This window comes from Mchenga conophoros, linkage group LG7, assembly GCF_057382185.1.
Source record: "Mchenga conophoros isolate Kocher_MC1m ecotype Shallow Benthic linkage group LG7, M_conophoros_male_GT1.1, whole genome shotgun sequence".
Taxonomy (NCBI): Eukaryota; Metazoa; Chordata; class Actinopteri; order Cichliformes; family Cichlidae; genus Mchenga; species Mchenga conophoros.
Window position 1 is genome coordinate 7761026 of NC_140532.1, and position 27782 is coordinate 7788807.

Consider the following 27782-nt stretch of genomic DNA (forward strand, 5'->3'; position numbering starts at 1 on the left):
CTAAGCAATCTATTACATTCTGATTAACTTGAGGAACATATGTCTGCAACCAAAGCGAGGCAAGTTTTTATTATGAAAAGTTGATCAACACAAAGGCTTTATAAAAATCCATAATTAAAATAAATCCCCCTTCATTAAAAAAAGCACTGTAGTCAAGCAGGTCTAAAACAAAGAAGGAGAAGGTGTTCTGGACACACTTCACTGTATGGTTGGACTTTAGTCCTGTGTCAAACTGAATGAATCACGTCACATCCTGTAAGAGAAACTAGCTGTTTCCCTATGTGAAAGAGAAAAGGAAAAAGCTTAACAAGAGGAAGCACTCTCTCTGTCTGTTGGCTTTTTGGCTCACATCTCTGAGAATCTGCCTGGTTTTGTAATCCAGAGTCGACCATGAAGTTCCGTGTGCAGCAGACTTTCTGCTTCTTGATGTCCGTTTTATTCCTCTGTGTTGTTGCAGACCTTCAGGGTGAGTAGGTGAAAACAGTTCTTTGCAAAATGACCTTTGTCACAACACTTAACTTATGTGTAATTTATGCTTTTGTGTTTGTGTATCGTACAGGCAGTGCATGTTTTTATTACACGAGTCTCTCTTTGAAAAATATCTGCATAAATCTGGCAGCTGCAATCAATCATCCCTGAGTGGTATTATGGCAGTAATAATTATAATAAAAACAGAAGCAGTTCGGACCACACTGTTAATTTCATTACACTGTAGCTGTATATTAGACATGATTTAAAATAAAATGGACATAAGGTTAACTTTACGTTGCACCTGCACTTCGTTCAAAGGTGAAAGATTGGAGATAACCAGGCTAGGTGTGCTGATAGGAGAGGATTGAAGATAAACTTTTCAGTAGGACAGGGTGCAAGTGTTATTAAGCAAATTTCTTTTTTGCTGACTTCATGCTGTTAAAGAATAAATGGAGTATTGCAGTGACTGTGAATAAACAGAAACAGATCTCATGCTCAACTCTGCTTTTTTACCAGGATAATTGTAGACACCACCCAACAAAGAATGTTTATGGTAAAAATAAATAAATGAATTAGCAAGTAGCCTTTTTCAAATTAATGATGACATATCACAGCTGGTTAGATTATTTAAATGTCTGGTTTAAACCAAAACATTATCATTTAGTGCTTTAGTTAGCGCCCTCACTATAAAGATGGGGATTAATTGTCCACAGCAAAAGCTAAACTTTTCCCTTGATTTCTAAAAGTATTGACTTTACTTACACAAGTGACCAGTTAATAAACTTTCTGACTTTTTTCTCTTTTGATCACCTACATGATATAGTGAACTCTGAGTTTTAGTTCTTTCACATGGTTTCATATGACTGTATCACATATAGTCTTCATAAAAATAAGGTACTGCCAGGATTCAAATATTGAATATTTTGAGGAATTTAGTTATAATTTTTAAGTGCTTTTTCTCTAAGTATTTTTAAACCATTCATCAAATTGTTGACTAGTTTTTCTTTTGATGACGTTACCAGAACCAGATATTGCATATTTTGAGAAATTTGGTATGTCTGTTATAATTTCAAAGCACGTTTGAATGGAAGATTTAATTTTTTTAATTATAAAGTTTTATGTTATGATTCTCACTGATTTCTGATATCCTGACAGCACCTGTAGTCCACACAAAGCTCGGGAGCCTGAAAGGTGAGTATGTGAGTGTGAAAGGGAAGGAGACTGGCGTCCATGCCTACCTGGGTGTCCCATTTGCCAAACCACCCCTTGGCCCTTCCTTGAGACTGGCTCCACCTCAGCCTGTAGGAGGATGGGAAGGAGTAAGAGATGCCACTAAACAGCCACCAATGTAAGAAATGTGAACTTCAACATACTTGGAGGAATTATTGGCTTTATTTGTAAAATTAGCATTGTCTCTCTTTAAGGTGCATTCAGTCTAAAGAAGCTGTTTTGGATATGCTCAATAAACTCGGTGCACTGCTGGCAGAAGTACCAGACATCTCTGAAGACTGTCTTTACCTCAACATATACACTCCTGCTAAAAGAGCTAATAATGCCAAGCTCCCAGTAAGAATCTTTTGCCGTAGGTTTTGACTGTTGCCTAATCACAGTCTCAATAAAGACACCATTCTTTAGAACTCAGTTGTTAATTGTATCATCTAAAATGTAAACTTGAGTGTTTTTGTTTGTTTAACATTTAAATTACTTTTTGTTATTAGTTATTAGATTAGTTATTGTAACTGACACTCCAAATGGTCCTCTAAGCTTTGAAGAAATGGTATTTTATTGTTCTGTCCAGGTCATGGTCTGGATTCATGGTGGGGGTTTTACGCTGGGATCAGCTTCAACATATGATGGCTCTGCCTTGGCTGCTTACCAGGACGTGGTTGTGGTTCTGATCCAGTATCGCTTGGGACTTCTGGGTTTTCTCAGGTAAATAAACTCCATCCATCCATAATCTCTCCAACAGGTCTGCCCTGTGGCCTCCTCCTAGTGGGAGACTGTGAGTACATATCGCCTCACCCAGGAGGTGTCCAGGAGGCATCCTAATCAGATGTCTGAACCCCCTTAACTCAAACTCCTTTAGATGTGGAGCGGCTCTACTCTGAGCCCCTCCCGAATGGCCAAACTCCTCACCCCATCTCTAAGAGAGAGTCCAGTCACCCTTGGGAGAAAGCTCATTGCCACAGCACCAATCTGTCCATAAAAATTATGAACAGAATCTGTGATAAATGCAGCCCTGGTGGAGTCCAGTACACATGAGGAACAATTCCGATTTATTGCCGGCATTGCAAACCAAGCGCTTGCAACAGTTGTAGAAGGACAGAATGAATAAAAACAACGGGACTGATACCCCATACTCCTGAAGCATCTCACACAAGATCTACTCTTACAGACACAATCAAATGCCTTCTCCAAGTCCACACAACAAATGTAGGCTGGTTGGGTGAACTCCCATACACCCCACCATATCCTTGAGATGATAAAGAGCTGTGTTGCGCACCCAGGAGGAAAACCACATTGTTTCTCCTGTACTAGAGGTTTGACTAACTCACAGACTCCTCTTTCCAGCAGCCTGGCATAGGATTTTCTGTGGAGGCTGAGGAGTGCAATTCCCATATAATTGAGCACACCCTCTTATCCCCCTTCTTGAAGATGGGAAGCACAACCCAGGTCTGCCAATTCAGAGGTACAGCCCCAGATCTCAACGCAACACTGTAGAGGCATCTCAACCAAGATAGCCCTACAACATCCACATCATTAAGGAACTCAGGGTGAACCTCATCCACCCCAGGGGCCCTACCACCAAGGAGTTGTTTAACTGCTTCAGTAACCTCGCTCCTGGTTATAAGATAAGATAAGATAAGATAACCTTTATTAGTCCCACACGTGGGAAATTTGTTTTGTCACAGCAGGAAGTGGACAGTGCAAAAGTTATGAGGCAAAAATTAGAATACAATAAATACAGTACACAACTGTACAGAATAGAATAAAATAAAATACTATATACAGTAGAATAAAATAAAATAAATATACAATAAGATAAAAATAGAATACAAATACAAATACTATATACAACTGAGTAAAAATACAACGATGACAGAAAGGATTATTGCACTTAGTATTATTGCATATGTATGGATGTGTGTGCTTGATCAGTTAAAGTCTTTATTATGGAGTCTGACAGCAGTGGGGAGGAAAGACCGGCGAAATCTCTCCGTCCCACACCGTGGGTGCCGCAGTCTCCCACTGAAGGAGCTGCTCAGTGCTGTCACAGTCTGCTGCATGGGGTGGGAGATGTTGTCCATCAGGGATGACAGCTTAGCCGCCGTTCTCCTGTCACTCACCACCTCCACTGGGTCCAGAGGGCATCCTAGAACAGAGCTGGCCCTTCGGATCACCCTGTTCAGTCTCTTCCTGTCCCCAGCAGAGATGCTGCCGCCCCAGCAGACCACGCCATAAAAGATAGCAGAAGCCACAACAGAGTCATAGAATTTCTTCAGGAGTGGGCCCTCCACTGCATGAGTATCTTCAGTCGAAGTCAGCAACACTCCACCCACACTATACACAGTGTTGGTAAAGCTCCTGTCCAGGATACTGGTTCCAGAGCCCAAGATATGCATTGAGGTGAGCCTGACTTTATCTGTCTGGTACCTCTCAATCTCACACAATATCTCAGGCTCCTTCCCCAATACAGGCGACGTTTCATGTCTCCATCGCCAGCCTCAGTAGACAGGCATCGGTCTGCCAGTGTCTCCACCCTTGGCCACCACTGGCACACATTGCACCCGACCCCTACAGTGCCTCCAATCTCCCTTGTTCAGGCCGCCCCAAGCTGACCCCATGTGCTGAGGCCCAGCCCCCAGGTTCCCACCATCAGGTGCCATCCCCAAACCTGGCTCCAGGGTGGGGCCCCAGTAACCCACTCCCAGGCAGGGTAAACTGTTGGCTCACAGTGTATAAACATAGCTTAATAATTTTTTTTACTCCCTTACCCTGTCAGTCAGGTTCAACAAATATGTGGAAGTGGGATATGCTACTATTCCCCAAATGGACAAATGAGATCCAGTAGCGAGTTTCAGTAGTGACTTACTGGCAGGAGCTGGTAGTGCCAGCTGCTGCCAATAACCTACAATAAAAAACCTACAATAGAATTGTCTTGTGAAAAGATATTTCATTTAGGAAAAATACATTATAAAAATGCATTTTGATCTATCAGCACTGGAGATGAGCACATTTCAGGGAACTTTGGCCTGCTGGACCAGGTTGAAGCTCTCAAGTGGATCCAGCAGCACATTCACAACTTTGGAGGAGACCCAGGATTAGTTACTATATTTGGAGAGTCTGCTGGTGGAGTGAGCGTGTCTCTTCTGGTAAGAATCTACAGTTAGAGGAACTTTATATAAACCTTTTCACTCTAGAACAAAAATTAATATTTGATGTGTTACTTGAATCACCAGCTCCTGTCACCACTGTCTGATGGGCTGTTTCACCGTGCTATTGCTGAGAGTGGCACAGCTGCAATGAATGTACTTATGGCAAATGATCCTCTACCAATGGCGCAGGTTAATTATCCATATTCATCTTTTTTGGAGGGTTAAAAACATTTTTGTATCACAGAATAATGAGAATATTAAAATGGATTTGTTTTGACAAATATTTGACATTCATATTATACATTTCACCTCAGGCAGTTGCAAATGCATCTGGCTGCAGTCTTGAAAGCACAAAGAAGATCAGTGACTGCATGAGAAACCTTGATATTGATACTATAGTGGGTTTTACACAGGTGAGGTAATGGGTGCAAACATGATAGAGAATGATTATTATGTCTTCTACAATATTTCTTTGAAGCCTTTGATTTCTCCCTCAGCTCTGTTCATGCTATCACATCTTTCACTTTTGTACATTTTATTTTCTCAAGGATCCAAATTTGAGAATTCAAGTAAATGTTGATGGACATTTCCTGACTAAACCTGTGGATGAGCTGTTTCGTAAACATGAACTCCATGCTGTTCCATTCATGACTGGTGTCAATAATGATGAAGGTGGATGGATGCTTGCATCAGTAAGTGTCACAGGAACATGTAAATAAAAAGCTCCATGATCTCAATGTAGTTTGTTGTTGTTTTGTAATGTTGAAAAAAAAGTAATTTGGCTTGGTATTTCCTTAGTTTTTTGCTCCCCAAAACTGGACAGAAGGACTAGATCGAGAATTTCTTTTGAACATGGTTTCCTTCTTCTACCCCGACGTAAGGCAGACACCACTTGATGTTACAATATTACTGTCCCCGACCTGCTCGAGCTTCTTTGACTGATGTGTTGCTTATTTCTTTAAGCCTAAAGCAGCATTTATCAGAGATGTGATAGCTGATGAATATATCGGAAATGGTGACGACCGTGTGAAAAACAGAGATGGGTACACTGAGATGCTTGGAGATTTGTTTTTCACCATTCCAGCGATCAAAGCTGCTAATGCTCACAGAGGTAATTTAATTTGTTTAATGAAAGATTATACAAATCTGTTTAAAACCCAACACTTGATATTTACTGTTACATACATTCATTAACAAATATCACACACATTCGTCTAATTCCAGATGCAGGCGCTCCTGTATACCTGTATGAGTACCAACATCCTCCCAAATTCCTGCAGCAGAAAAGGCCGAGCTTTGTCGGGACTGACCATGCGGATGAAATTTTTACAGTTTTGGGATTTTGCTTCACAACTACCCATGTTAGGTTATCTGGTAAGGCTTTACAAAAACTCTACCTTAGTGCTCGATCTGTTTTGTTTTGTTGATTGAAAAATGTTTTGCAACATGATCGTTTTAGATCCGTGCCCTGAGGATGAAGAACAGTTGAGCAAGATCATGATGAGCTACTGGGGGAACTTTGCTCGCACAGGGTAGGAATTTCCAAATGTTGTAAATTTCACATTTCACACTTTTAATAACTGAATAACAAATGTATGTGTGTTTAGATCTCCTAATGGGCACAACCTTGTCCACTGGCCAAAGTATGGAGCAGAAGAAAAGTACCTGGCGATTGGTTTAAAAAAGCAGGTAACTGCTCAGCACCTGAAGAAGGAGCGCTTTGTCTTCCTGACTCAGACCGTCCCAGAGAAGATCAAACAGCATGAGGAAAATGCAGAACGCAGCGAGCTGTAGAAAACTCACATCTGGTCTCTGCTCCATCAATTTTAAAGTAATTACACTAAACCAGGGGTAGGCAAATTTAGGCCTCAAGTGCTGGTGTCCTGCAGGTTTTAGATGTGTCCTTGATCCAACACAGCTGATGCAAATGGTCAAATGACCCCCTCAACATGTCTTAAAGTTCTTAGGAGGCCTGGTAATGAACTAATGGTTTGATTTAGGTGTGTTGACCCAGGGGGACTTCTAAAACCTGCAGGACACCAGCCCTTGAGGCCTGGAGTTGGCTACCGCTGGACTAAACCATAATTCCCTTATCAAAAGGTCTTGTGAGGACCATCCATATTCTAATATGATTTCTTTTTTTTCAATTAATTGAATCCAGGGTATCAGGGTATTTTAAATCTAGTACTGTGAACATACGTTTTGTAAAACATTTATAAAATAAAAAGTTTTGACAAACCAATTTTGTAGCATTTTGTTTGTTTGTGACCTGTGCTTCTTTTACCTGAAAACTTAGCACTCCATTCCCTCAAACATCCTATCAGATTAATTAGATAAAACGTTACTTTTTTGTCCAGTTATTTCAGTACCTTGCTCAAATATTTCCGCACCGCAAAAATGAAGGTGCATCAGCACAAAGACTGACAGACTCAAGAATAGTTTCTTCTCAAAAGCCACACTCAAGGTCACCTGGTCCAGCCCTAACTATATGCTTTAGCAAAAAGGAAAGTTTTAAGCCTAATCTTAAAAGTAGAGATAGTGTCTGTCTCCTGAATCCAAACTGGAAGCTGGTTCCACAGAAGAGGGGCCTGAAAGCTTTCCCTCCCATTCTACTTTTGAATACTCTAGGAACAACAAGTAGGCCTGCAGTGCGAGAGCAAAGTGCTCTAATAGGGTGATATGGTACTACAAGGTCATTAAGATAAGATGGGGCCTGATTATTTAAGACCTTGTATGTGAGGAGCAGGATTTTGAATTCTGGATTTAACAGGAAGCCAATGAAGGGAAGCCAATACAGGAGAAATATGCTCTCTCTTTCTAGTCCCTGTCAGGACTCTTGCTGCAGCATTTTGGATTAGCTGAAGGCTTTTCAGGGAGTTTTTGGGACATCCTGATAATAATGAATTACAGTAGTCCAGCCTGGAAGTAATAAATGCATGAACTAGTTTTTTAGCGTCAGTGTCTAAATGGATATCAATTTTACTAAAAGTAGCTGTAGATAATATTACATCTGTGAGATGATTATTGTTAATTTTTTCTCTAATGATTAAAATTTTAATTGTGAAGAAGTTCATGAAGTCATTACTAGTTAATGATAAAGGGATGGTTGGCTCAATAGAGCTCTGACTTTTTGTCAGCCTGGCTACAGTGCTGAAGAGAAACCTGGGGTTGTTCTTATTTTCTTCAATCAGTGATGAATAGTAAGATGTTCTGGCTTTGTGGAGGGCTTTCTTATAAAGCAACAAACTATTTCTCCAGGATAAATGATGATCTTCTAAATTTGTGACACGCCATTTCCTCTCCAGTTTACGAGTCATCTGCTTTAGGCTACGTGTTTGAGAATTATACCACAGAGTCAAGTACTTCTGATTTGAGGCCTTAGTTTTCACAGGAGCTACAGTATCCAGAGTCGTACGTAGTGAGGAGGTAAAATTATTAACAAGATATGACTCATGACTCCTTCTGTGACTGCTATAAGGCCACAGATACTCTAAGAATGTTCACACTTCAATGTTAGACTTTTTCTACGGTCTGTATATCATATCATCTTGTCATAAGTCTTTAATATTGGAGGAATTACAGCAACCGCTCGCTTTTCCTCATGTTGTGAGGAAAAGGCTCCGATCAAACTGAGGCATGATTGTGATCATGTGTTAGGGTGGGGTCTGGTATAAAAGGTCATCTGCTTTAAAGACATAAATAAAAGTGTCTTATAAAAAGATGTTTCAGTCAAAAAAATGCATTTTGATCTATCAGCACTGGAGATGAGCACATTTCAGGGAACTTTGGCCTGCTGGACCAGGTTGAAGCTCTCAAGTGGATCCAGCAGCACATTCACAACTTTGGAGGAGACCCAGGATTAGTTACTATATTTGGAGAGTCTGCTGGTGGAGTGAGCGTGTCTCTTCTGGTAAGAATCTACAGTTAGAGGAACTTTATATAAACCTTTTCACTCTAGAACAAAAATTAATATTTGATGTGTTACTTGAATCACCAGCTCCTGTCACCACTGTCTGATGGGCTGTTTCATCGTGCCATTGCTGAGAGTGGCACAGCTGCTGTGGATACAGTTGTGGCAGATAATCCTCTACCAATGGCGCAGGTTAATTATCAATATTCTTCCTTTTTAGAGTGTGTTAAAAACATTTTTGTTGCAGAATAAGGTAACTCTGGCAATGGATTTGTTTTGACAAATATTTGACATTTCTATTTTATATCTGACCTCGGGCAGTTGCAAATGCATCTGGCTGCAGCCTTGAAAGCACAAAGAAGATCAGTGACTGCATGAGAAACCATGATATTGATACTATGGTGGGTTTTACACAGGTGAGGTAATGGGTGCAAACATGATAGAGAATGATTATTATGTCTTCTACAATATTTCTTTGAAGCCTTTGATTTCTCCCTCAGCTACACTTAACAAAAATATAAACGCAACACTTTTGTTACTGCTCCCATTCCCCATGGGATGGACGTAGAGACCTAAAATTCATTCCAGATACACAATATAACCATCCCTCCCAAACAGTGGTCACAAATCAGTCCAAATGTGTGGTAGTGGGCACATCTGCTATATTGAGATAATCCATCCCACCTCACAGGTGTGCCACATCAGGATGCTGATCTGACATCATGAGTAGTGCACAGGTGTACCTCAGACTGCCCACAACAAAAGGCCACCCTGGAATGTGCAGTTTTTTTGCGCTATTGGGGGTCTGGGGACCCAGAACCGGTCAGTATCTGGTGTGACCACCATTTGCCTCATGCAGTGCAACACATCGTCGCATGGAGTCTATCAGATTGTCAATTGTGGCCTGTGGAATGTTGGTCCACTCCACTTCAATGGCTGTGCGAGGTTGTTGGATATTCGTGGGAACTGGTACACGCTGTCGTATACGCCGGTCAAGCACATCCCGAACATGCTCAATGGGTGACATGTCCGGTGAGTATGCTGGCCATGCAAGAACTGGGACATTCTCAGCTGCCATCTGCCCTGAACAATGTGAACCATGATTCATCCGTGAAGCGCACACCTCTCCAACGTGCCAGACGCCATCGAATGTGAGCATTTGCCCACACAAGTCTGTTACGGCGACGAGCTGGAGTCAGGTCAAGACCCCGATGAGGACGACGGGCATGCAGTTGAGCGTCCCAGAGACGGTTTCTGACAGTTTGTGCAGAAATTGTTTGGTTGTGCAAACCAATTGTTCCAGCAGCTGTCTGGGTGGCTGGTCTCAGACGATCTTGGAGGTGAACCTGCTGGATGTGGAGGTCCTGGGCTGGTGTGGTTACACGAGGTCTGCGGTTGTGAGGCCGGTTGGATGTGCTGCCATATTCTCTGAAACGCCTGTGGAGACGGCTTATGGTTGAGAAATGAACATTCAATGCACGGGCGACAGATCTGGTTGACATTCCTGCTGTCAGCATGCCAATTGCACGCTCCCTCATTGCTTGTGGCATCTGTGGCATTTTGCTGTGAGACAAAACTGCACATTCCAGGGTGGCCTTTTGTTGTGGGCAGTCTGAGGTACACCTGTGCACTACTCATGATGTCAGATCAGCATCCTGATGTGGCACACCTGTGAGGTGGGATGGATTATCTCAATATAGCAGATGTGCCCACTACTACACATTTGGACTGATTTGTGACCACTGTTTGGGAGGGATGGTTATATTGTGTATCTGGAATGAATTTTAGGTCTCTACGTCCATCCCATGGGGAATGGGAGCAGTAACAAAGGTGTTGCATTTATATTTTTGTTGAGTGTAGTAATACACCAAATAAGTTAAGGCCTCAGGCCGGACACATTCCTAGATTATATGTATTATATGTACTGTAAGCATCCATTGCAGTTATCCTTCTATGTTCTAGTTTCCCTCAGCATGTATCACCTGGACAGTCACGCCAGTGAAGCTTAAGACCCTTAATGAACCGAACATCAACTCAAAATAAGCACAGATATGCAATGTGTATAAAATACTTCTAACCGTACTTGTAATAAAAGTTAACATAATGGAAGGATCCTCAAATGGACATCTTCAATAAACAACTGTAATGCAGTATCAATACTGTGAGAAATATTATTAGATGAAATAATGCTGTAAAGAATGTTATTAATGCAATTATAATGATGCAGATTTTATGGCAGCAATAAAAGAATTTCTGTATCTCCACAAAATAGAAAATCTACAAGGAATAAGATTGCAGGTATAAAGCAAGGCAAATATTGTGTAAGCTATTAAAACATCTCGTGGCATGAAATAACTAAAGTGCTTAAGCTGTACAACTGGAATACTTTAAATACAGATTATCATTAGTTGGATACATTTAATTTCAATTTTTAAAAATGAATTCTTTCGCTTTAGGAAGTATTAGGTGTGAAAATTTGTTTTTCTTATTTTGGTTAAAGTTTGAAAGAAGAAAATAATGGCTAAAAAAATCAGTAAGAATGTTCTCTAAAGTTTGTTAGAGAGTTTACTCCTTTTCTCCTTCACAAAATTCAATGTTTCAATGTGGAGCTGTCACAAACGGGAGGAAATCTCTGCCAACTGACTTACTGTTAATTGATTTCGTATGATATTAATACCATTCCATGTCAGTGTTTTGGGGTAAATCTTCTGCTACCATTACAAACATTAAAGGTGAAATAGCACATCTTTGTCTTATCTCCCCTTTTGATTTCAAACCTTGAACGTGAATGTTGACCTAAATGTACTAAGCCATTTATTACATTCTGATTAACCTGAGGAACATATGTCTGCAACCAAAGCGAGGCAAGTTTTTATTATGAAAAGTTGATCAACACAAAGGCTTTATAAAAATCCATAATTAAAATAAATCCCCCTTCATTAAATAAAGCACTGTAGTCAAGCAGGTGTAACAGTGTTTATGTGGTATTATTCCACTTGCCACAAATATCAGTGTAATGGGGAAACAGCGCCCCCCCTCTCGGTGTGGCTGGTTAGGTGAGGCTGGCTGCAGTAATCGCTGCCAGTCTGTCGTAGCCATACGAGAGGTGAGTTGTATTGTTCCGCACACGATATAGCTAAGTAGTACGGACACATAAACATGTTTGATTAGCTGATGAGCACCGAGTGTAATAAGTGCTTAGTGGACACATGTCCAACACCAGTTTTATGTACTTTTCATTTGTTTATTAATGTGTGAAACTGTATGCTAAAGCGGAATGCTAATGAGATGTTCTGCCGTAGTGTGCTGTGCGGAGTGGTGTGTGGCGAGCCTGTGCACTGATAATACACCGTTGTTTCCATTCAGAAAATAAAGTGGCAACGATCGATCAGAGACTCCTTGTCTTTTTAAAAACACTACACAACGCAGAGTCGAGGAGTCTGTTTGGGCCGAACTGTTGCAGCGGGGTGAAGCAGAAACCGGTTACACAGGTCTAAAACAAAGAAGGAGAAGGTGTTCTGGACACACTTCACTGTATGGTTGGACTTTAGTCCTGTGTCAAACTGAATGAATCACGTCACATCCTGTAAGAGAAACTAGCTGTTTCCCTATGTGAAAGAGAAAAGGAAAAAGCTTAACAAGAGGAAGCACTCTCTCTGTCTGTTGGCTTTTTGGCTCACATCTCTGAGAATCTGCCTGGTTTTGTAATCCAGAGTCGACCATGAAGTTCCGTGTGCAGCAGACTTTCTGCTTCTTGATGTCCGTTTTATTCCTCTGTGTTGTTGCAGACCTTCAGGGTGAGTAGGTGAAAACAGTTCTTTGCAAAATGACCTTTGTCACAACACTTAACTTATGTGTAATTTATGCTTTTGTGTTTGTGTATCGTACAGGCAGTGCATGTTTTTATTACACGAGTCTCTCTTTGAAAAATATCTGCATAAATCTGGCAGCTGCAATCAATCATCCCTGAGTGGTATTATGGCAGTAATAATTATAATAAAAACAGAAGCAGTTCGGACCACACTGTTAATTTCATTACACTGTAGCTGTATATTAGACATGATTTAAAATAAAATGGACATAAGGTTAACTTTACGTTGCACCTGCACTTCGTTCAAAGGTGAAAGATTGGAGATAACCAGGCTAGGTGTGCTGATAGGAGAGGATTGAAGATAAACTTTTCAGTAGGACAGGGTGCAAGTGTTATTAAGCAAATTTCTTTTTTGCTGACTTCATGCTGTTAAAGAATAAATGGAGTATTGCAGTGACTGTGAATAAACAGAAACAGATCTCATGCTCAACTCTGCTTTTTTACCAGGATAATTGTAGACACCACCCAACAAAGAATGTTTATGGTAAAAATAAATAACTGAATTAGCAAGTAGCCTTTTTCAAATTAATGATGACATATCACAGCTGGTTAGATTATTTAAATGTCTGGTTTAAACCAAAACATTATCATTTAGTGCTTTAGTTAGCGCCCTCACTATAAAGATGGGGATTAATTGTCCACAGCAAAAGCTAAACTTTTCCCTTGATTTCTAAAAGTATTGACTTTACTTACACAAGTGACCAGTTAATAAACTTTCTGACTTTTTTCTCTTTTGATCACCTACATGATATAGTGAACTCTGAGTTTTAGTTCTTTCACATGGTTTCATATGACTGTATCACATATAGTCTTCATAAAAATAAGGTACTGCCAGGATTCAAATATTGAATATTTTGAGGAATTTAGTTATAATTTTTAAGTGCTTTTTCTCTAAGTATTTTTAAACCATTCATCAAATTGTTGACTAGTTTTTCTTTTGATGACGTTACCAGAACCAGATATTGCATATTTTGAGAAATTTGGTATGTCTGTTATAATTTCAAAGCACGTTTGAATGGAAGATTTAATTTTTTTAATTATAAAGTTTTATGTTATGATTCTCACTGATTTCTGATATCCTGACAGCACCTGTAGTCCACACAAAGCTCGGGAGCCTGAAAGGTGAGTATGTGAGTGTGAAAGGGAAGGAGACTGGCGTCCATGCCTACCTGGGTGTCCCATTTGCCAAACCACCCCTTGGCCCTTCCTTGAGACTGGCTCCACCTCAGCCTGTAGGAGGATGGGAAGGAGTAAGAGATGCCACTAAACAGCCACCAATGTAAGAAACATGTGGTTCAACACACTTTGAGAAATGATTGGCTTTATTTGTATCATTAACATTGTCTCTCTTTAAGGTGCATTCAGTCTAAAGAAACTGTTTTGGATCTGGTTGATAAACTCGGTAAAGCACTGGTGGAAATACCAGATGTAACCTGGACGTGTGTCCCTCTATCTATAAAGAGATGATCTATACTGCTCGCCCAAGTGCAATGTCTACAATATCCGAATCTAGGTTTGGGAAGGAGATTGGCGGTAGCAACTCTGTAAGAGCAATGAGACTTCCAACCCACATAACACGCACGACCACAGGTTTATGAAACAAAGTTTGCTTTATATATTTCCTTTTGGATCAGTTCCCTTTGCTCATCCTCAATGTAGGGATACCTTCAAATGCAGTAACCATCTCAAATGCATCACAAAAATAATTGAAACAATCAAAATAGATGTAAGACAAGAAACACAATATTTCAACACCCCAAAGAAAAGGAAAAAGAAAAGAAAATAGCACGTGAGTGTCCAGTTCCTTATGGTGTCAGTTTATTCAGTTACCCACTGTCCTGGGTTAAGAACTGAAAACGACCTGAATCTCAGGCGGAGAAAAAGTAGCAAAGAAAATGATAAGGTATCTCTCAGGTGGGCTTCCTTTTGTTTTTTTTCCCTACCGCCCTCCTGGTACGGCAGGCATCAACGTGTAGCGTCCTGACACAGAGAAGGCCTCCACAGCAGCAACAGTGTCTTAGACCCACGATACCAGCTCCTCACTTGGCACCCATGGAACTGTACCTCAAAAAAAAAAACCAGTCTGCACACAAATATGCAGAATGTTAGATGTCCACATTCCTTAAATGTCCTTGTTCCTAATGTCCTTGGTTCTTTTGAAATATTAAAATAAATTTGCATCTTGTGACACATTAAAAGTAAACACACCGGTATTACTGTGCATCACCCGCAGTTACAGTAACAGCACAGCTATTGCACGTGAACTGCGCATAACCACTTAGCTGGCCGCGGCTGAACTAGCAGGCCCAAGAAAGTAAAAACATTAGACACTCATAATAAACAAAACTGTCACAACATTGCAATACTATGAAAACACATCTTAAACATCATTAAACACATTTACTACTATTCTGACTGGTTAGTTATTTTTTCCAGTGCATTGAACTGCAATAGCGGTGCTAAGTGAGCTAGGCTAACTCACCAGAATAGTTCAAAAAGTTCAAAGAAATACTCCGGCTCCTTTCAGGTAGGTACCCGTCTGTGGTTCACCGCTAACGACAGCTCTCTCACAAATGTTAATTAAACCTCTTTCCTCTCTTTCAACTGGAAAAAACCGTGCTCCGCGGCAGCATGGAGTTTTTCCTTGCCGTCCTTTTTCCTCTACACCACACCTTCACGCGCACGGAGCTGCAGATGGTGCCTTCAGGGCAAGCCCGGAAATTAAACTATCAGACAAGGACTACGATGCATTCAAAGAACCCTGTACTTCTGATTGCTGTAAATCTTACCAGGGTTACATTCTCCCCCTCTAGACTGCATGAGTCCCAGCATGCATACCTGCCCCTACCGGTACAGACACATGTGAAATAGCAGCCCCTAAAGCCTGAAAGAATGAACTAATGGCCAAGGTTAAAGGCTCCCCCAGCTCATCGTAGGTGAGTTTCCGAGGCGGACGTCTCTCCCTAGTAGAACGCCGGACACTTGCGTTCTCGGACTCTTGACTCTCAGATACTACATTGTCAGTGTCTGCAACTACAGGGTCTGTGGTGATGAGATCTGTGTTCTCTTCATCAGGTGAGATTTGTGTCACATCAGGTTCAGGAATATCAATGACAATATGGTCCGGAGTCCTACAGTGTGAAGTAGGATGTGTAACTGAACCACTATTCTCAGAGCTAACATAAGGAGTTCCTGGTTGAAGCTCGTGAGTAGGTCTTTCAGGTAAGTGTGCGGAACTTTGGGGCACAAAAGAAGGGGTGTCTGGGTGTAATACCCTGGAAACTGGCTGAGGCTCATTGAAGCCTCCTTCCCTCTGCAGGAAAGGACCCTTCGTGATGATTTCTGGCATCCATGTATTAGGATACAGTTCATCTTCATCACTGTACGACTCGTCCTCCTGACAATCAGTGTCCCCTTGCACGCCTTTTGTTGTTTTGCCCCTCAGTCTCATTTTCCTCGATGCGTCAGTGGAAGAACTTTGCTCTCTGATCTCAGTTACAGGTAGGAACCCGCACGGCAAAAGAAGGTCTCTATGCAACGTACGGTGTGGCCCCTCCCCTGTCTCAGGTTTGACTACATAAACAGGACTGTCGCTAATCCGTCTGACAACAACATGGATTTTCTGTTCCCACCGATCTGCCAGTTTGTGTTTCCCCCTGATATTCACGTTTCTCACTAAGACCCTATCCCCTTCTAAGAGTTCAGCTGCCCTGACCTCCCTGTCAAACCTAGCCTTGTTCTTCTCTCCCATCTTCTTGGCATTTTTAGCAGCTAATGAGTAGCTCTCCTGTAGGCGTTGACGAAGGCCCTTGACATACTCTGAGTGGGTCTTGTGACTTGCCATATCAGGTTGGATTCCCAGGACAAGATCAATCGGCAGTCTGGGCTGCCTACCAAACATTAGTTCGTAAGGCGAATAGCCTGTTGTACTGTTTCTCGTGCAATTGTATGCGTGGACCAGAGGTTTGACAAAATCTCTCCAATGATATTTGTCTCTTTCTTCCAGGGTCCCTAGCATACCAAGGAGGGTCCGGTTAAATCGTTCCACTGGGTTTCCCCGGGGATGGTACGGGGTGGTACGAACTTTGTCTGCTCCAATCAGTGTGCAGAGTTCTCTGATCGTCTTAGACTCAAAGTCCCTGCCCTGGTCGCTGAGCAGACGACTGGGGAACCCGTAGTGAACAATAAAGTTCTCCCATAAAGCCTTCGCAACAGTTCTGGCTTTCTGATCCCTAGTCGGCACCGCCACAGCAAATTTTGTAAAGTGGTCGGTGATGACTAAAATGTTTCTCGTGTCTCTATCATCCGGCTCAAGGGATAGATAATCCATACAAAGAAGTTCAAGTGGATAAGTAGCAGAAATGTTTTCCAAAGGCGCGGCCCTCTGAGGCACAGCCTCCCGCCTGAAACAGCGTTCGCACTTTTTGCACTTCTCCTCGATGTCTCTGGCCATTCTCGGCCAGTAGAACCTGGCACGAGCAAGCTGAAGTGCACGCTCAGAACCGAGATGGCCAACATCATCATGCACTCCTTGCAGTGCCCTCTCTCTGAACTGTTCGGGTAAGACCAACTGATACACCAGTTCGCCTCGCTCAGACCACTTCCTGTACAGGACACCATCCCTGAGTTCAAGTTTTTTCCACTCCCTAAAAAGAAGTTTGACATCGGGATGTTCAAGGTTTGTCTCTCTGAAACTGGGTTTTACAGCTCTCCTCACAAAGGTGATGACACGTGAGAGAGACGGATCATTATTTTGAGCATTACACCAGTCAGAGTTAGCCATGGATGGTAAAGTGCCCTCATCGAAAACATCAGGCACTACAGAAGGGTCGACAACAAGAGACTCCGCAATGACAGGCTGCTCTGAATGAGGGTGACGTTCATCTTTAACCATCACAAGATGACGTTGACATAATGCAGAGAACACCTCATGATCCATGTCATCTCCTGCTTCCATGAACCGTTTTTTCATGTCCTCTATTCTCTCTCTTTCTTTAGTGAAAGCTTCATCCTCAAGAGGCGGACCTTGAGGCCGCCGGGATAACCCATCTGCATCGCGGTTGGCCTGCCCTGCTCTGTACTTGATGGTAAACTGGTAAGTAGAAAGAGCGGCTAACCAGCGATGACCAGCAGCATCTAACTTCGCAGATGTCAAGACGTATGTGAGGGGGTTGTTGTCGGTAAGCACAGTGAAACTTGACCCATAAAGGAAATCACTGAACTTTTCACAAACGGCCCACTTTAAGGCCAAGAATTCGAGTTTGTGCGTAGGGTAGTTTCTCTCGCTCTTGGAAAGACCTCGACTGGCATACGCGACAACTCTGAGCTTCCCCTCCTGCTCTTGATAGAGCGCTGCCCCCAATCCATCGCGACAAGCGTCAGTATGTACAACATATGGTAGTTGTGGATTCGCAAAAGCAAGGATGGGCGCAGATGTCAGTTTCTTGATCAGGGTTCTGAATGCACTCTCACACTCCGAAGTCCACTCCTCACCGAGCGGTGCATTAGGGCTCACAAGAGTCGTGAAGCGTTCCCTCTTGTACACTTTGCCCCTTTTCTTTGGTGGATAGTAGCCTGCTGTCAGGCTATTAAGAGGTTTGGCTATCTGGGAATATCCTTCGACAAACCGCCGATAATACCCAGCGAAGCCTAAGAAACATTTAAGCTCTTTCCTATTTGAAGGACGAGGCCAGTCTCTCAAGGCGGATATCTTGTCAGGGTCAGTATGAACTCCTCGTGCATCCACGACATGACCAAGATACTTTACTGACGTCTTAAAGAAGTGACATTTCTCCGGAGAAAGCTTTAGACCGAAATCTTTAAGACGGTTCAGCACCTTCATGAGTCGTGCTTCATGTTCTTCCAATGTGTCTGAAAAGACAATCAAGTCGTCCAGAAACACCAATACCTCATTGAGATGCAAGTCACCGACACACCTTTCCATAAGGCGCTGAAAAGTGCTTGGTGCGTTCGTGACACCCTGAGGCATGCGATTGAATTCAAAGAAGCCGAGGGGACACGTGAAAGCGGTTTTAGGCTTGTCTTCTTCGGCCATCTCAACCTGGTAATAACCAGATTTAAGGTCCATGATGGAGAACCATTTAGCACCGCTAAGGGCAGCAAAGGTCTCCTCAATGTTCGGAAGAGCGTATGCATCTCTGATGGTTCGAGCATTTAGCTTCCTGTAGTCGATGCATAACCTGATAGAACCATTCTTTTTCCGGACCAAGACCACTGGGGATGCAAAAGGGCTCTGTGACTCTTTAATGATTCCTGCATCAAGCAGTTCTTTAAGATGCTCCTTGACTGCCTCCCTGTCACTGGGATGAATAGGCCTTGGCCTCTCCTTAAAAGGAGTCTCGTCATGTAGCCTAATGTGATGTTTCACTGCAGTGGTGTGACCATATGACAGGTCATCCACAGCAAAGACTTCTGGAATAGATCTAAGCTTGGTGGTGATATGATCTTTCCATTGTTCAGATATTGGTGAATCATCAAGATTGAACTCGAGGTTGTCACTGTCAGGCTTATTGTGATGAGAGTCACCTTTCACTGGTCCAAGTGATGTGACCTGCTGAGCTGCACATATTTGAGCAATGATGCATTTTGGCTGCAGCGTAACATCATGGTCACTAAGATTGCGCAGGACGACCGGGACCTTGCAGCTAGACTTAAATGGAATGTCCATCAGAGCAGCTTCAAGGAACACGCCACCTGGCAACCTGTGATGTTCATTGGGTTCAAGCACAAATGTGGTCTGACTGTTCCTTTTCAACCTGACATCACCTGTGATGCAGCACTTTTCTTTTGCAGGGATGGTGATGGGGTTTCCACCATGTAACCTGACAGGATGAGCATGGTTGTTGAGGTCATGGATCTGGGCAATATGCTGGAAGATCACTGCAAAATCTCTAGAGAAGAGTCTGCAAACAACCTCTGGACCATCCTGTTCAAGTACTTGTTCATAAAGTCGTAATAACACATTGGTACCAATCAACAGGGGGGTCCTGCTGTTGAACTGACACTCTGGCACCACAAGTGCTAACACGACTAGCTCCTCTTTCCTGCCAGGAACAGACAGCGGGAAAGTGACACGCGCTTCTATGTAACCAAGATAGGGGACCTGCTGTCCACCTGCTCCTTCGATTTCAAGAAGGGCATGAATTGGATGTATAGGTAAGTGAGACAGATGGTTCTTATGGAAACACTCGGACACTGTTGTAACTTGTGAGCCGGTGTCCATTATGGACTCACACTGTACACCCTCAAGAAAGACAGAAGCCGCACAACGAGGACCTACAAGCCCTGCAGGTATAGATCGCTCTGTGCAACGGTAGGTTTCAGTCATTGTGTGGGTTATGACTTTCTTCTGTGTTCCAGCACCATCAACTGATCTGTTGGGACAGGGGTTATCATCAACTGCAGCTCCTGGACGTCCCACTACAGGAGCTGCTACTAGTTTAAAGTGAATGGGGAAGCAGCCTGCTGAGCTAAAAACTTATCCTGCCTCTCCCGGAGTTCTGCATTTTTCTTGCGAACCAGTGCGGGGTTGGGTTCATTGGAGCAGTGAGCAGCAATGTGGTTGTCTTCCCCACACTTAAAACAAAACCACGGCCTCGGCATTCCAGGCACCTTAAGGCCCCTCTTCATGTTACTACTACTGATTGCAAAGCAGTCGGTCTTTTCAGTACTCTCTCTCTGATTTTGTGCTAGTTTTTCAACTTGCTTTGTCAGTTCAGCTATCTTGTTCTCAATATCAGAGGTTTCATCTCGCTTTGCTTTTACCACTAGGGGAGGATTACTATCATGAGTGAGGCTCGGTGGCTTTTTGTTTAGCTTTTCCAACTGTTTAGTTAGCTCATTTACTTTCTTTTCAAGCTTTGATGTCTCATTCGGCTTTGAGTTAGGCAGTGGGACAGGCTCACAGTCATAAGAGGGCATATCAAAAACATGGTGGGCATACATGTTAGCTTTCGAAGCACCTAAATGCTTTTTCATCCTATCTAGCTTTGTGGAACGGCGGTCTTCCTCAGTTCTCAGCATGAGGAGGAATTCAGGAAATGTTGGTGGATTTCCCTTTTTGCACTCTAACTGTAAGCCGATGATGATGCTCTGATCCCAACAGCCCCTACAAAACTGTCTGAGCAAATGATCATTGGAATTTCCAGCTGAGGCTCCCCCTCTAGAAATTGCTCTTGTGAGGAGGCTATGGAGCCTGTTCAAGTATGTTGATGGCTTCTCTCCACTATCTTGGTTAGAGCCGAGAAATGCCGCAAACAACTCCTCTCCATCCTCCACAACACCAAAAGCAGAATCAAGTTGAGTGATGTAGACACTTGGTGGTGAAGAGATGCCAAGAGGCTTCACAACATCAGCTGCTGGACTCAGCAAGCTCTCAAGAATCCTTCTCACCTTGTGAGCATCATTCAAGGAAGGATCGTTAAGGAGAAGATCAACTTGGGTGTGCCATGTTTCGTAGTCCACCTCACCGTTTGGCCTTGGCATCCGCCCAGAGAAGGTGCGCAACCTTATTTGTGGGGATGGTGAAGTGGTGGACTCACTTCGGATGACATGCTCCACAATCACTCTCTGGATCTGGGGGGGGGTTAAAAACATCCTCACTGATGTGGACTGGGCTCGTTGGTAAACTAGCAGATGCACTATAAACATGTGTGGGCTCTGCAGGCTCATTTTGATCATTATTAGGTGTGCTAGCATTTTGAGCTGCATAGGGCTGTGTAGCATTACTGTGTACGTCATGTGATGTGCCCTGGTTCCCATGCAGTTCCTCCTGAAGCACATTCAAGAAACCTTTCCTGCCACTGCCTGCGACAGACTTTAGTTCGTCCAGGTATCTGCAAGCTATCTCCCTCCCCACCACTTCCTGACAAACATCTCTAATGGTCCTCGCAAACCACATCACAGCTGGGTCCTTTGGACTTGGTACGGTACCCAAAGTAATGGGGTCGATTCTAGAGATAGACCTGTCAGATGCATACTGGACCAGGGCTCTACCCTCTGGTTGTCCTGATTCGTCAGGGATCCTCACTAATTTAGAAATATCTCCATTAACTTTGAACACAGCAGTTATTTCCTCATCTGTGTATTCTGGTCCTATACCTGTTACATACAGGGAGTTTTGACCATTAACATCAAAACGATTGCAAATATCCATACCTGACTCAGTGGAACAAATCTCAAAAATCTCAAACGTGCGTAGTGTGGGGTGGAAGATCAGAAAGCTACTATTAACCAATCTCCTGGCTGGCTCGCCACTTTTTATGTAACCTGGACGTGTGTCCCTCTATCTATAAAGAGATGATCTATACTGCTCGCCCAAGTGCAATGTCTACAATATCCGAATCTAGGTTTGGGAAGGAGATTGGCGGTAGCAACTCTGTAAGAGCAATGAGACTTCCAACCCACATAACACGCACGACCACAGGTTTATGAAACAAAGTTTGCTTTATATATTTCCTTTTGGATCAGTTCCCTTTGCTCATCCTCAATGTAGGGATACCTTCAAATGCAGTAACCATCTCAAATGCATCACAAAAATAATTGAAACAATCAAAATAGATGTAAGACAAGAAACACAATATTTCAACACCCCAAAGAAAAGGAAAAAGAAAAGAAAATAGCACGTGAGTGTCCAGTTCCTTATGGTGTCAGTTTATTCAGTTACCCACTGTCCTGGGTTAAGAACTGAAAACGACCTGAATCTCAGGCGGAGAAAAAGTAGCAAAGAAAATGATAAGGTATCTCTCAGGTGGGCTTCCTTTTGTTTTTTTCCCTACCGCCCTCCTGGTACGGCAGGCATCAACGTGTAGCGTCCTGACACAGAGAAGGCCTCCACAGCAGCAACAGTGTCTTAGACCCACGATACCAGCTCCTCACTTGGCACCCATGGAACTGTACCTCAAAAAAAAAAAAACCAGTCTGCACACAAATATGCAGAATGTTAGATGTCCACATTCCTTAAATGTCCTTGTTCCTAATGTCCTTGGTTCTTTTGAAATATTAAAATAAATTTGCATCTTGTGACACATTAAAAGTAAACACACCGGTATTACTGTGCATCACCCGCAGTTACAGTAACAGCACAGCTATTGCACGTGAACTGCGCATAACCACTTAGCTGGCCGCGGCTGAACTAGCAGGCCCAAGAAAGTAAAAACATTAGACACTCATAATAAACAAAACTGTCACAACATTGCAATACTATGAAAACACATCTTAAACATCATTAAACACATTTACTACTATTCTGACTGGTTAGTTATTTTTTCCAGTGCATTGAACTGCAATAGCGGTGCTAAGTGAGCTAGGCTAACTCACCAGAATAGTTCAAAAAGTTCAAAGAAATACTCCGGCTCCTTTCAGGTAGGTACCCGTCTGTGGTTCACCGCTAACGACAGCTCTCTCACAAATGTTAATTAAACCTCTTTCCTCTCTTTCAACTGGAAAAAACCGTGCTCCGCGGCAGCATGGAGTTTTTCCTTGCCGTCCTTTTCCTCTACACCACACCTTCACGCGCACGGAGCTGCAGATGGTGCCTTCAGGGCAAGCCCGGAAATTAAACTATCAGACAAGGACTACGATGCATTCAAAGAACCCTGTACTTCTGATTGCTGTAAATCTTACCAGGGTTACACAGACATCTCTGAAGACTGTCTTTACCTCAACATTTACGCTCCTGCAAACAGAGCTAAAAATGCCAAGCTCCCAGTAAGAACCTTTTGCTGTAGATTATGAGGGATGCCTAATCACAGTCTCAGTAAAGACACCCATCTTCAGAACTCAATTGTACATTTTATCATCTAAAATGTAAACTTAAGTTTACATTACAGTTTTCTCTGTTTAAAGTTTAAATTCTTAAAGATTAGTTTTTGTAGCTTGACTGAGACTCCAAAAGATCCTCTAATCTTTGACAGAATGCTCTTTTATTGTTCTGTCCAGGTCATGGTCTGGATTCATGGTGGGGGCTTTGCGCTGGGATCTGCTTCAATATATGATGGCTCTGCCTTGGCTGCTTACCAGGACGTGGTTGTGGTTCTGATCCAGTATCGCTTAGGACTTCTGGGTTTTCTCAGGTAAATAAACTCCATCCATCCATAATCTCTCCAACAGGTCTGCCCCGTGGCCTCCTCCTAGTGGAAGACTGTGAGTACATATCGCCTCAACCAGGAGGTGTCCAGGAGGCATCCTAATCAGATGTCTGAACCCCCTTAACTCAAACTCCTTTAGATGTGGAGCGGCTCTACTCTGAGCCCCTACCGAATGTCCAAACTCCTCACCCCATCTCTAAGAGAGAGGCCAGTCACCCTTGGGAGAAAGCTCATTGCCACAGCACCAATCTGTCTATAAAAGTTATGAATAGAATCTGTGATAAATGCAGCCCTGGTGGAGTCCAGTACACATGAGGAACAATTCCGATTTATTGCCGGCATTGCAAACCAAGCGCTTGCAACAGTTGTAGAAGGACAGAATGAATAAAAACAATGGGACTGACCCCATACTCCTGAAGCATCTCACACAAGATCTACTCTTACAGACACAATCAAATGCCTTCTCCAAGTCCACACAACAAATGTAGGCTGGTTGGGTGAACTCCCATACACCCCACCATATCCTTGAGATGATAAAGAGCTGTGTTGCGCACCCAGGAGGAAAACCACATTGTTTCTCCTGTACTAGAGGTTTGACTAACTCACAGACTCCTCTTTCCAGCAGCCTGGCATAGGATTTTCTGTGGAGGCTGAGGAGTGCGATTCCCATATAATTGAGCACACCCTCTTATCCCCCTTCTTGAAGATGGGAAGCACAACCCAGGTCTGCCAATTCAGAGGTACAGCCCCAGATCTCAACGCAACACTGTAGAGGCATCTCAACCAAGATAGCCCTACAACATCCACATCATTAAGGAACTCAGGGTGAACCTCATCCACCCCAGGGGCCCTACCACCAAGGAGTTGTTTAACTGCTTCAGTAACCTCGCTCCTGGTTATGCATGAGTATCTTCAGTCGAAGTCAGCAACACTCCACCCACACTATACACGGTGTTGGTAAAGCTCCTGTCCAGGATACTGGTTCCAGAGCCCAAGATATGCATTGAGGTGAGCCTGACTTTATCTGTCTGGTACCTCTCAATCTCACACAATATCTCAGGCTCCTTCCCCAATACAGGCGACGTTTCATGTCTCCATCGCCAGCCTCAGTAGACAGGCATCGGTCTGCCAGTGTCTCCACCCTTGGCCACCACTGGCACACATTGCACCCGACCCCTACAGTGCCTCCAATCTCCCTTGTTCAGGCCGCCCCAAGCTGACCCCATGTGCTGAGGCCCAGCCCCCAGGTTCCCACCATCAGGTGCCATCCACAAACCTGGCTCCAGGGTGGGGCCCCAGTAACCCACTCCCAGGCAGGGTAAACTGTTGGCTCACAGTGTATAAACATAGCTTAATAATTTTTTTACTCCCTTACCCTGTCAGTCAGGTTCAACAAATATGTGGAAGTGGGATATGCTACTATTCCCCAAATGGACAAATGAGATCCAGTAGCGAGTTTCAGTAGTGACTTACTGGCAGGAGCTGGTAGTGCCAGCTGCTGCCAATAACCTACAATAAAAAACCTACAATAGAATTGTCTTGTGAAAAGATATTTCATTTAGGAAAAATACATTATAAAAATGGCATTTTGATCTATCAGCACTGGAGATGAGCACATTTCAGGGAACTTTGGCCTGCTGGACCAGGTTGAAGCTCTCAAGTGGATCCAGCAGCACATTCACAACTTTGGAGGAGACCCAGGATTAGTTACTATATTTGGAGAGTCTGCTGGTGGAGTGAGCGTGTCTCTTCTGGTAAGAATCTACAGTTAGAGGAACTTTATATAAACCTTTTCACTCTAGAACAAAAATTAATATGTGATGTGTTACTTGAATCACCAGCTCCTGTCACCACTGTCTGATGGGCTGTTTCACCGTGCTATTGCTGAGAGTGGCACAGCTGCAATGAATGTAGTTATGGCAAATGATCCTCTACCAATGGCGCAGGTTAATTATCCATATTCATCTTTTTTGGAGGGTTAAAAACATTTTTGTATCACAGAATAATGAGAATATTAAAATGGATTTGTTTTGACAAATATTTGACATTCATATTATACATTTCACCTCAGGCAGTTGCAAATGCATCTGGCTGCAGTCTTGAAAGCACAAAGAAGATCAGTGACTGCATGAGAAACCTTGATATTGATACTATAGTGGGTTTTACACAGGTGAGGTAATGGGTGCAAACATGATAGAGAATGATTATTATGTCTTCTACAATATTTCTTTGAAGCCTTTGATTTCTCCCTCAGCTCTGTTCATGCTATCACATCTTTCACTTTAGTACATTTTATTTTCTCAAGGATCCAACATTAAGATTTCAAGTAAATGTTGATGGACATTTCCTGACTAAACCTGTGGATGAGCTGTTTCGTAAACATGAACTCCATGCTGTTCCATTCATGACTGGTGTCAATAATGATGAAGGTGGATGGATGCTTGCATCAGTAAGTGTCACAGGAACATGTAAATAAAAAGCTCCATGATCTCAATGTAGTTTGTTGTTGTTTTGTAATGTTGAAAAAAAAGTAATTTGGCTTGGTATTTCCTTAGTTTTTTGCTCCCCAAAACTGGACAGAAGGACTAGATCGAGAATTTCTTTTGAACATGGTTTCCTTCTTCTACCCCGACGTAAGGCAGACACCACTTGATGTTACAATATTACTGTCCCCTGACATGCTCGAGCTTCTTTGATTGATGTGTTGCTTATTTCTTTAAGCCTAAAGCAGCATTTATCAGAGATGTGATAGCTGATGAATATATCGGAAATGGTGACGACCGTGTGAAAAACAGAGATGGGTACACTGAGATGCTTGGAGATTTGTTTTTCACCATTCCAGCGATCAAAGCTGCTAATGCTCACAGAGGTAATTTAATTTGTTTAATAAAAGATTATACAAATCTGCCTAAAACCCAACACTTGATGTTTACTGTGACACACTTTCATTAACAAATATCACACGCATTCATCTAATTCCAGATGCAGGCGCTCCTGTATACCTGTATGAGTACCAACATCCTCCCAAATTCCTGCAGCAGAAAAGACTGAGCTTTGTCGGGACTGACCATGCAGATGAAATGTTTACAGTTTTGGGATTTTGCTTCACAACTACCCATATTAGGTTACCCAGTAAGACTTTATAAAAACTCTGCCTTAGTGCTTGATCTGTTTTGTTTTGTTGATTGAAAAGTGTTTTGCAACATGATCGTTTTAGATCCGTGCCCTGAGGATGAAGAACAGTTGAGCAAGATCATGATGAGCTACTGGGGGAACTTTGCTCGCACAGGGTAGGAATTTCCAAATGTTGTAAATTTCACACTTTTAATAACTGAATAACAAATGTATATGTGTTTAGATCTCCTAATGGGCACAACCTTGTCCACTGGCCAAAGTATGGAGCAGAAGAAAAGTACCTGGCGATTGGTTTAAAAAAGCAGGTAACTGCTCAGCACCTGAAGAAGGAGCGCTTTGTCTTCCTGACTCAGACCGTCCCAGAGAAGATCAAACAGCATGAGGAAAATGCAGAACGCAGCGAGCTGTAGAAAACTCACATCTGGTCTCTGCTCCATCAATTTTAAAGTAATTACACTAAACCAGGGGTATGCAAATTTAGGCCTCAAGTGCTGGTGTCCTGCAGGTTTTAGATGTGTCCTTGATCCAACACAGCTGATGCAAATGGTCAAATGACCCCCTCAGCATGTCTTGAAGTTCTTCAGAGGCCTGGTAATGAACTAATGATTTGATTTAGGTGTGTTGACCCAGGGGGACTTCTAAAACCTGCAGGACACCAGCTCTTGAGGCCTGGAGTTGGCTACCCCTGGACTAAACCATAATTTCCTTATCAAAAGGTCTTGTGAGGACCATCCATATTCTAATGTGATTTTTTTTTTCAATTAATTGAATCCAGAGTATCAGGGTATTTTAAATCTAGTACTGTGAACATACGTTTTGTAAAACATTTATAAAATAAAAAGTTTTGACAAACCAATTTTGCAGCATTTTGTTTGTGACCTGTGCTTCTTTTACCTGAAAACTTAGCACTC

General features: G+C 42.7%; 1 protein-coding gene across 1 annotated transcript; it reads left to right on the top strand.

The window, feature by feature from the left end:
- Window positions 1–191: 191 nt before the first annotated feature.
- On the top strand, window positions 192–27723 carry LOC146569477 (uncharacterized). Its single transcript, XM_085281809.1, has 26 exons — window positions 192–466; window positions 1627–1819; window positions 1896–2037; window positions 2270–2403; window positions 4691–4844; window positions 4932–5036; window positions 5162–5260; window positions 5396–5539; window positions 5646–5723; window positions 5811–5958; window positions 6072–6221; window positions 6307–6379; window positions 6455–6627; window positions 13724–13907; window positions 13984–14041; window positions 23276–23356; window positions 23588–23721; window positions 25337–25490; window positions 25578–25682; window positions 25808–25906; window positions 26042–26185; window positions 26292–26369; window positions 26458–26605; window positions 26719–26868; window positions 26954–27026; window positions 27095–27723. The coding sequence occupies exons 1-26, from the start codon at window positions 391–393 to the stop codon at window positions 27279–27281; spliced, it is 3264 nt and encodes a 1087-aa protein (XP_085137935.1). The 5' UTR covers window positions 192–390; the 3' UTR covers window positions 27282–27723.
- The last annotated feature ends 59 nt before the right edge of the window (window positions 27724–27782 follow it).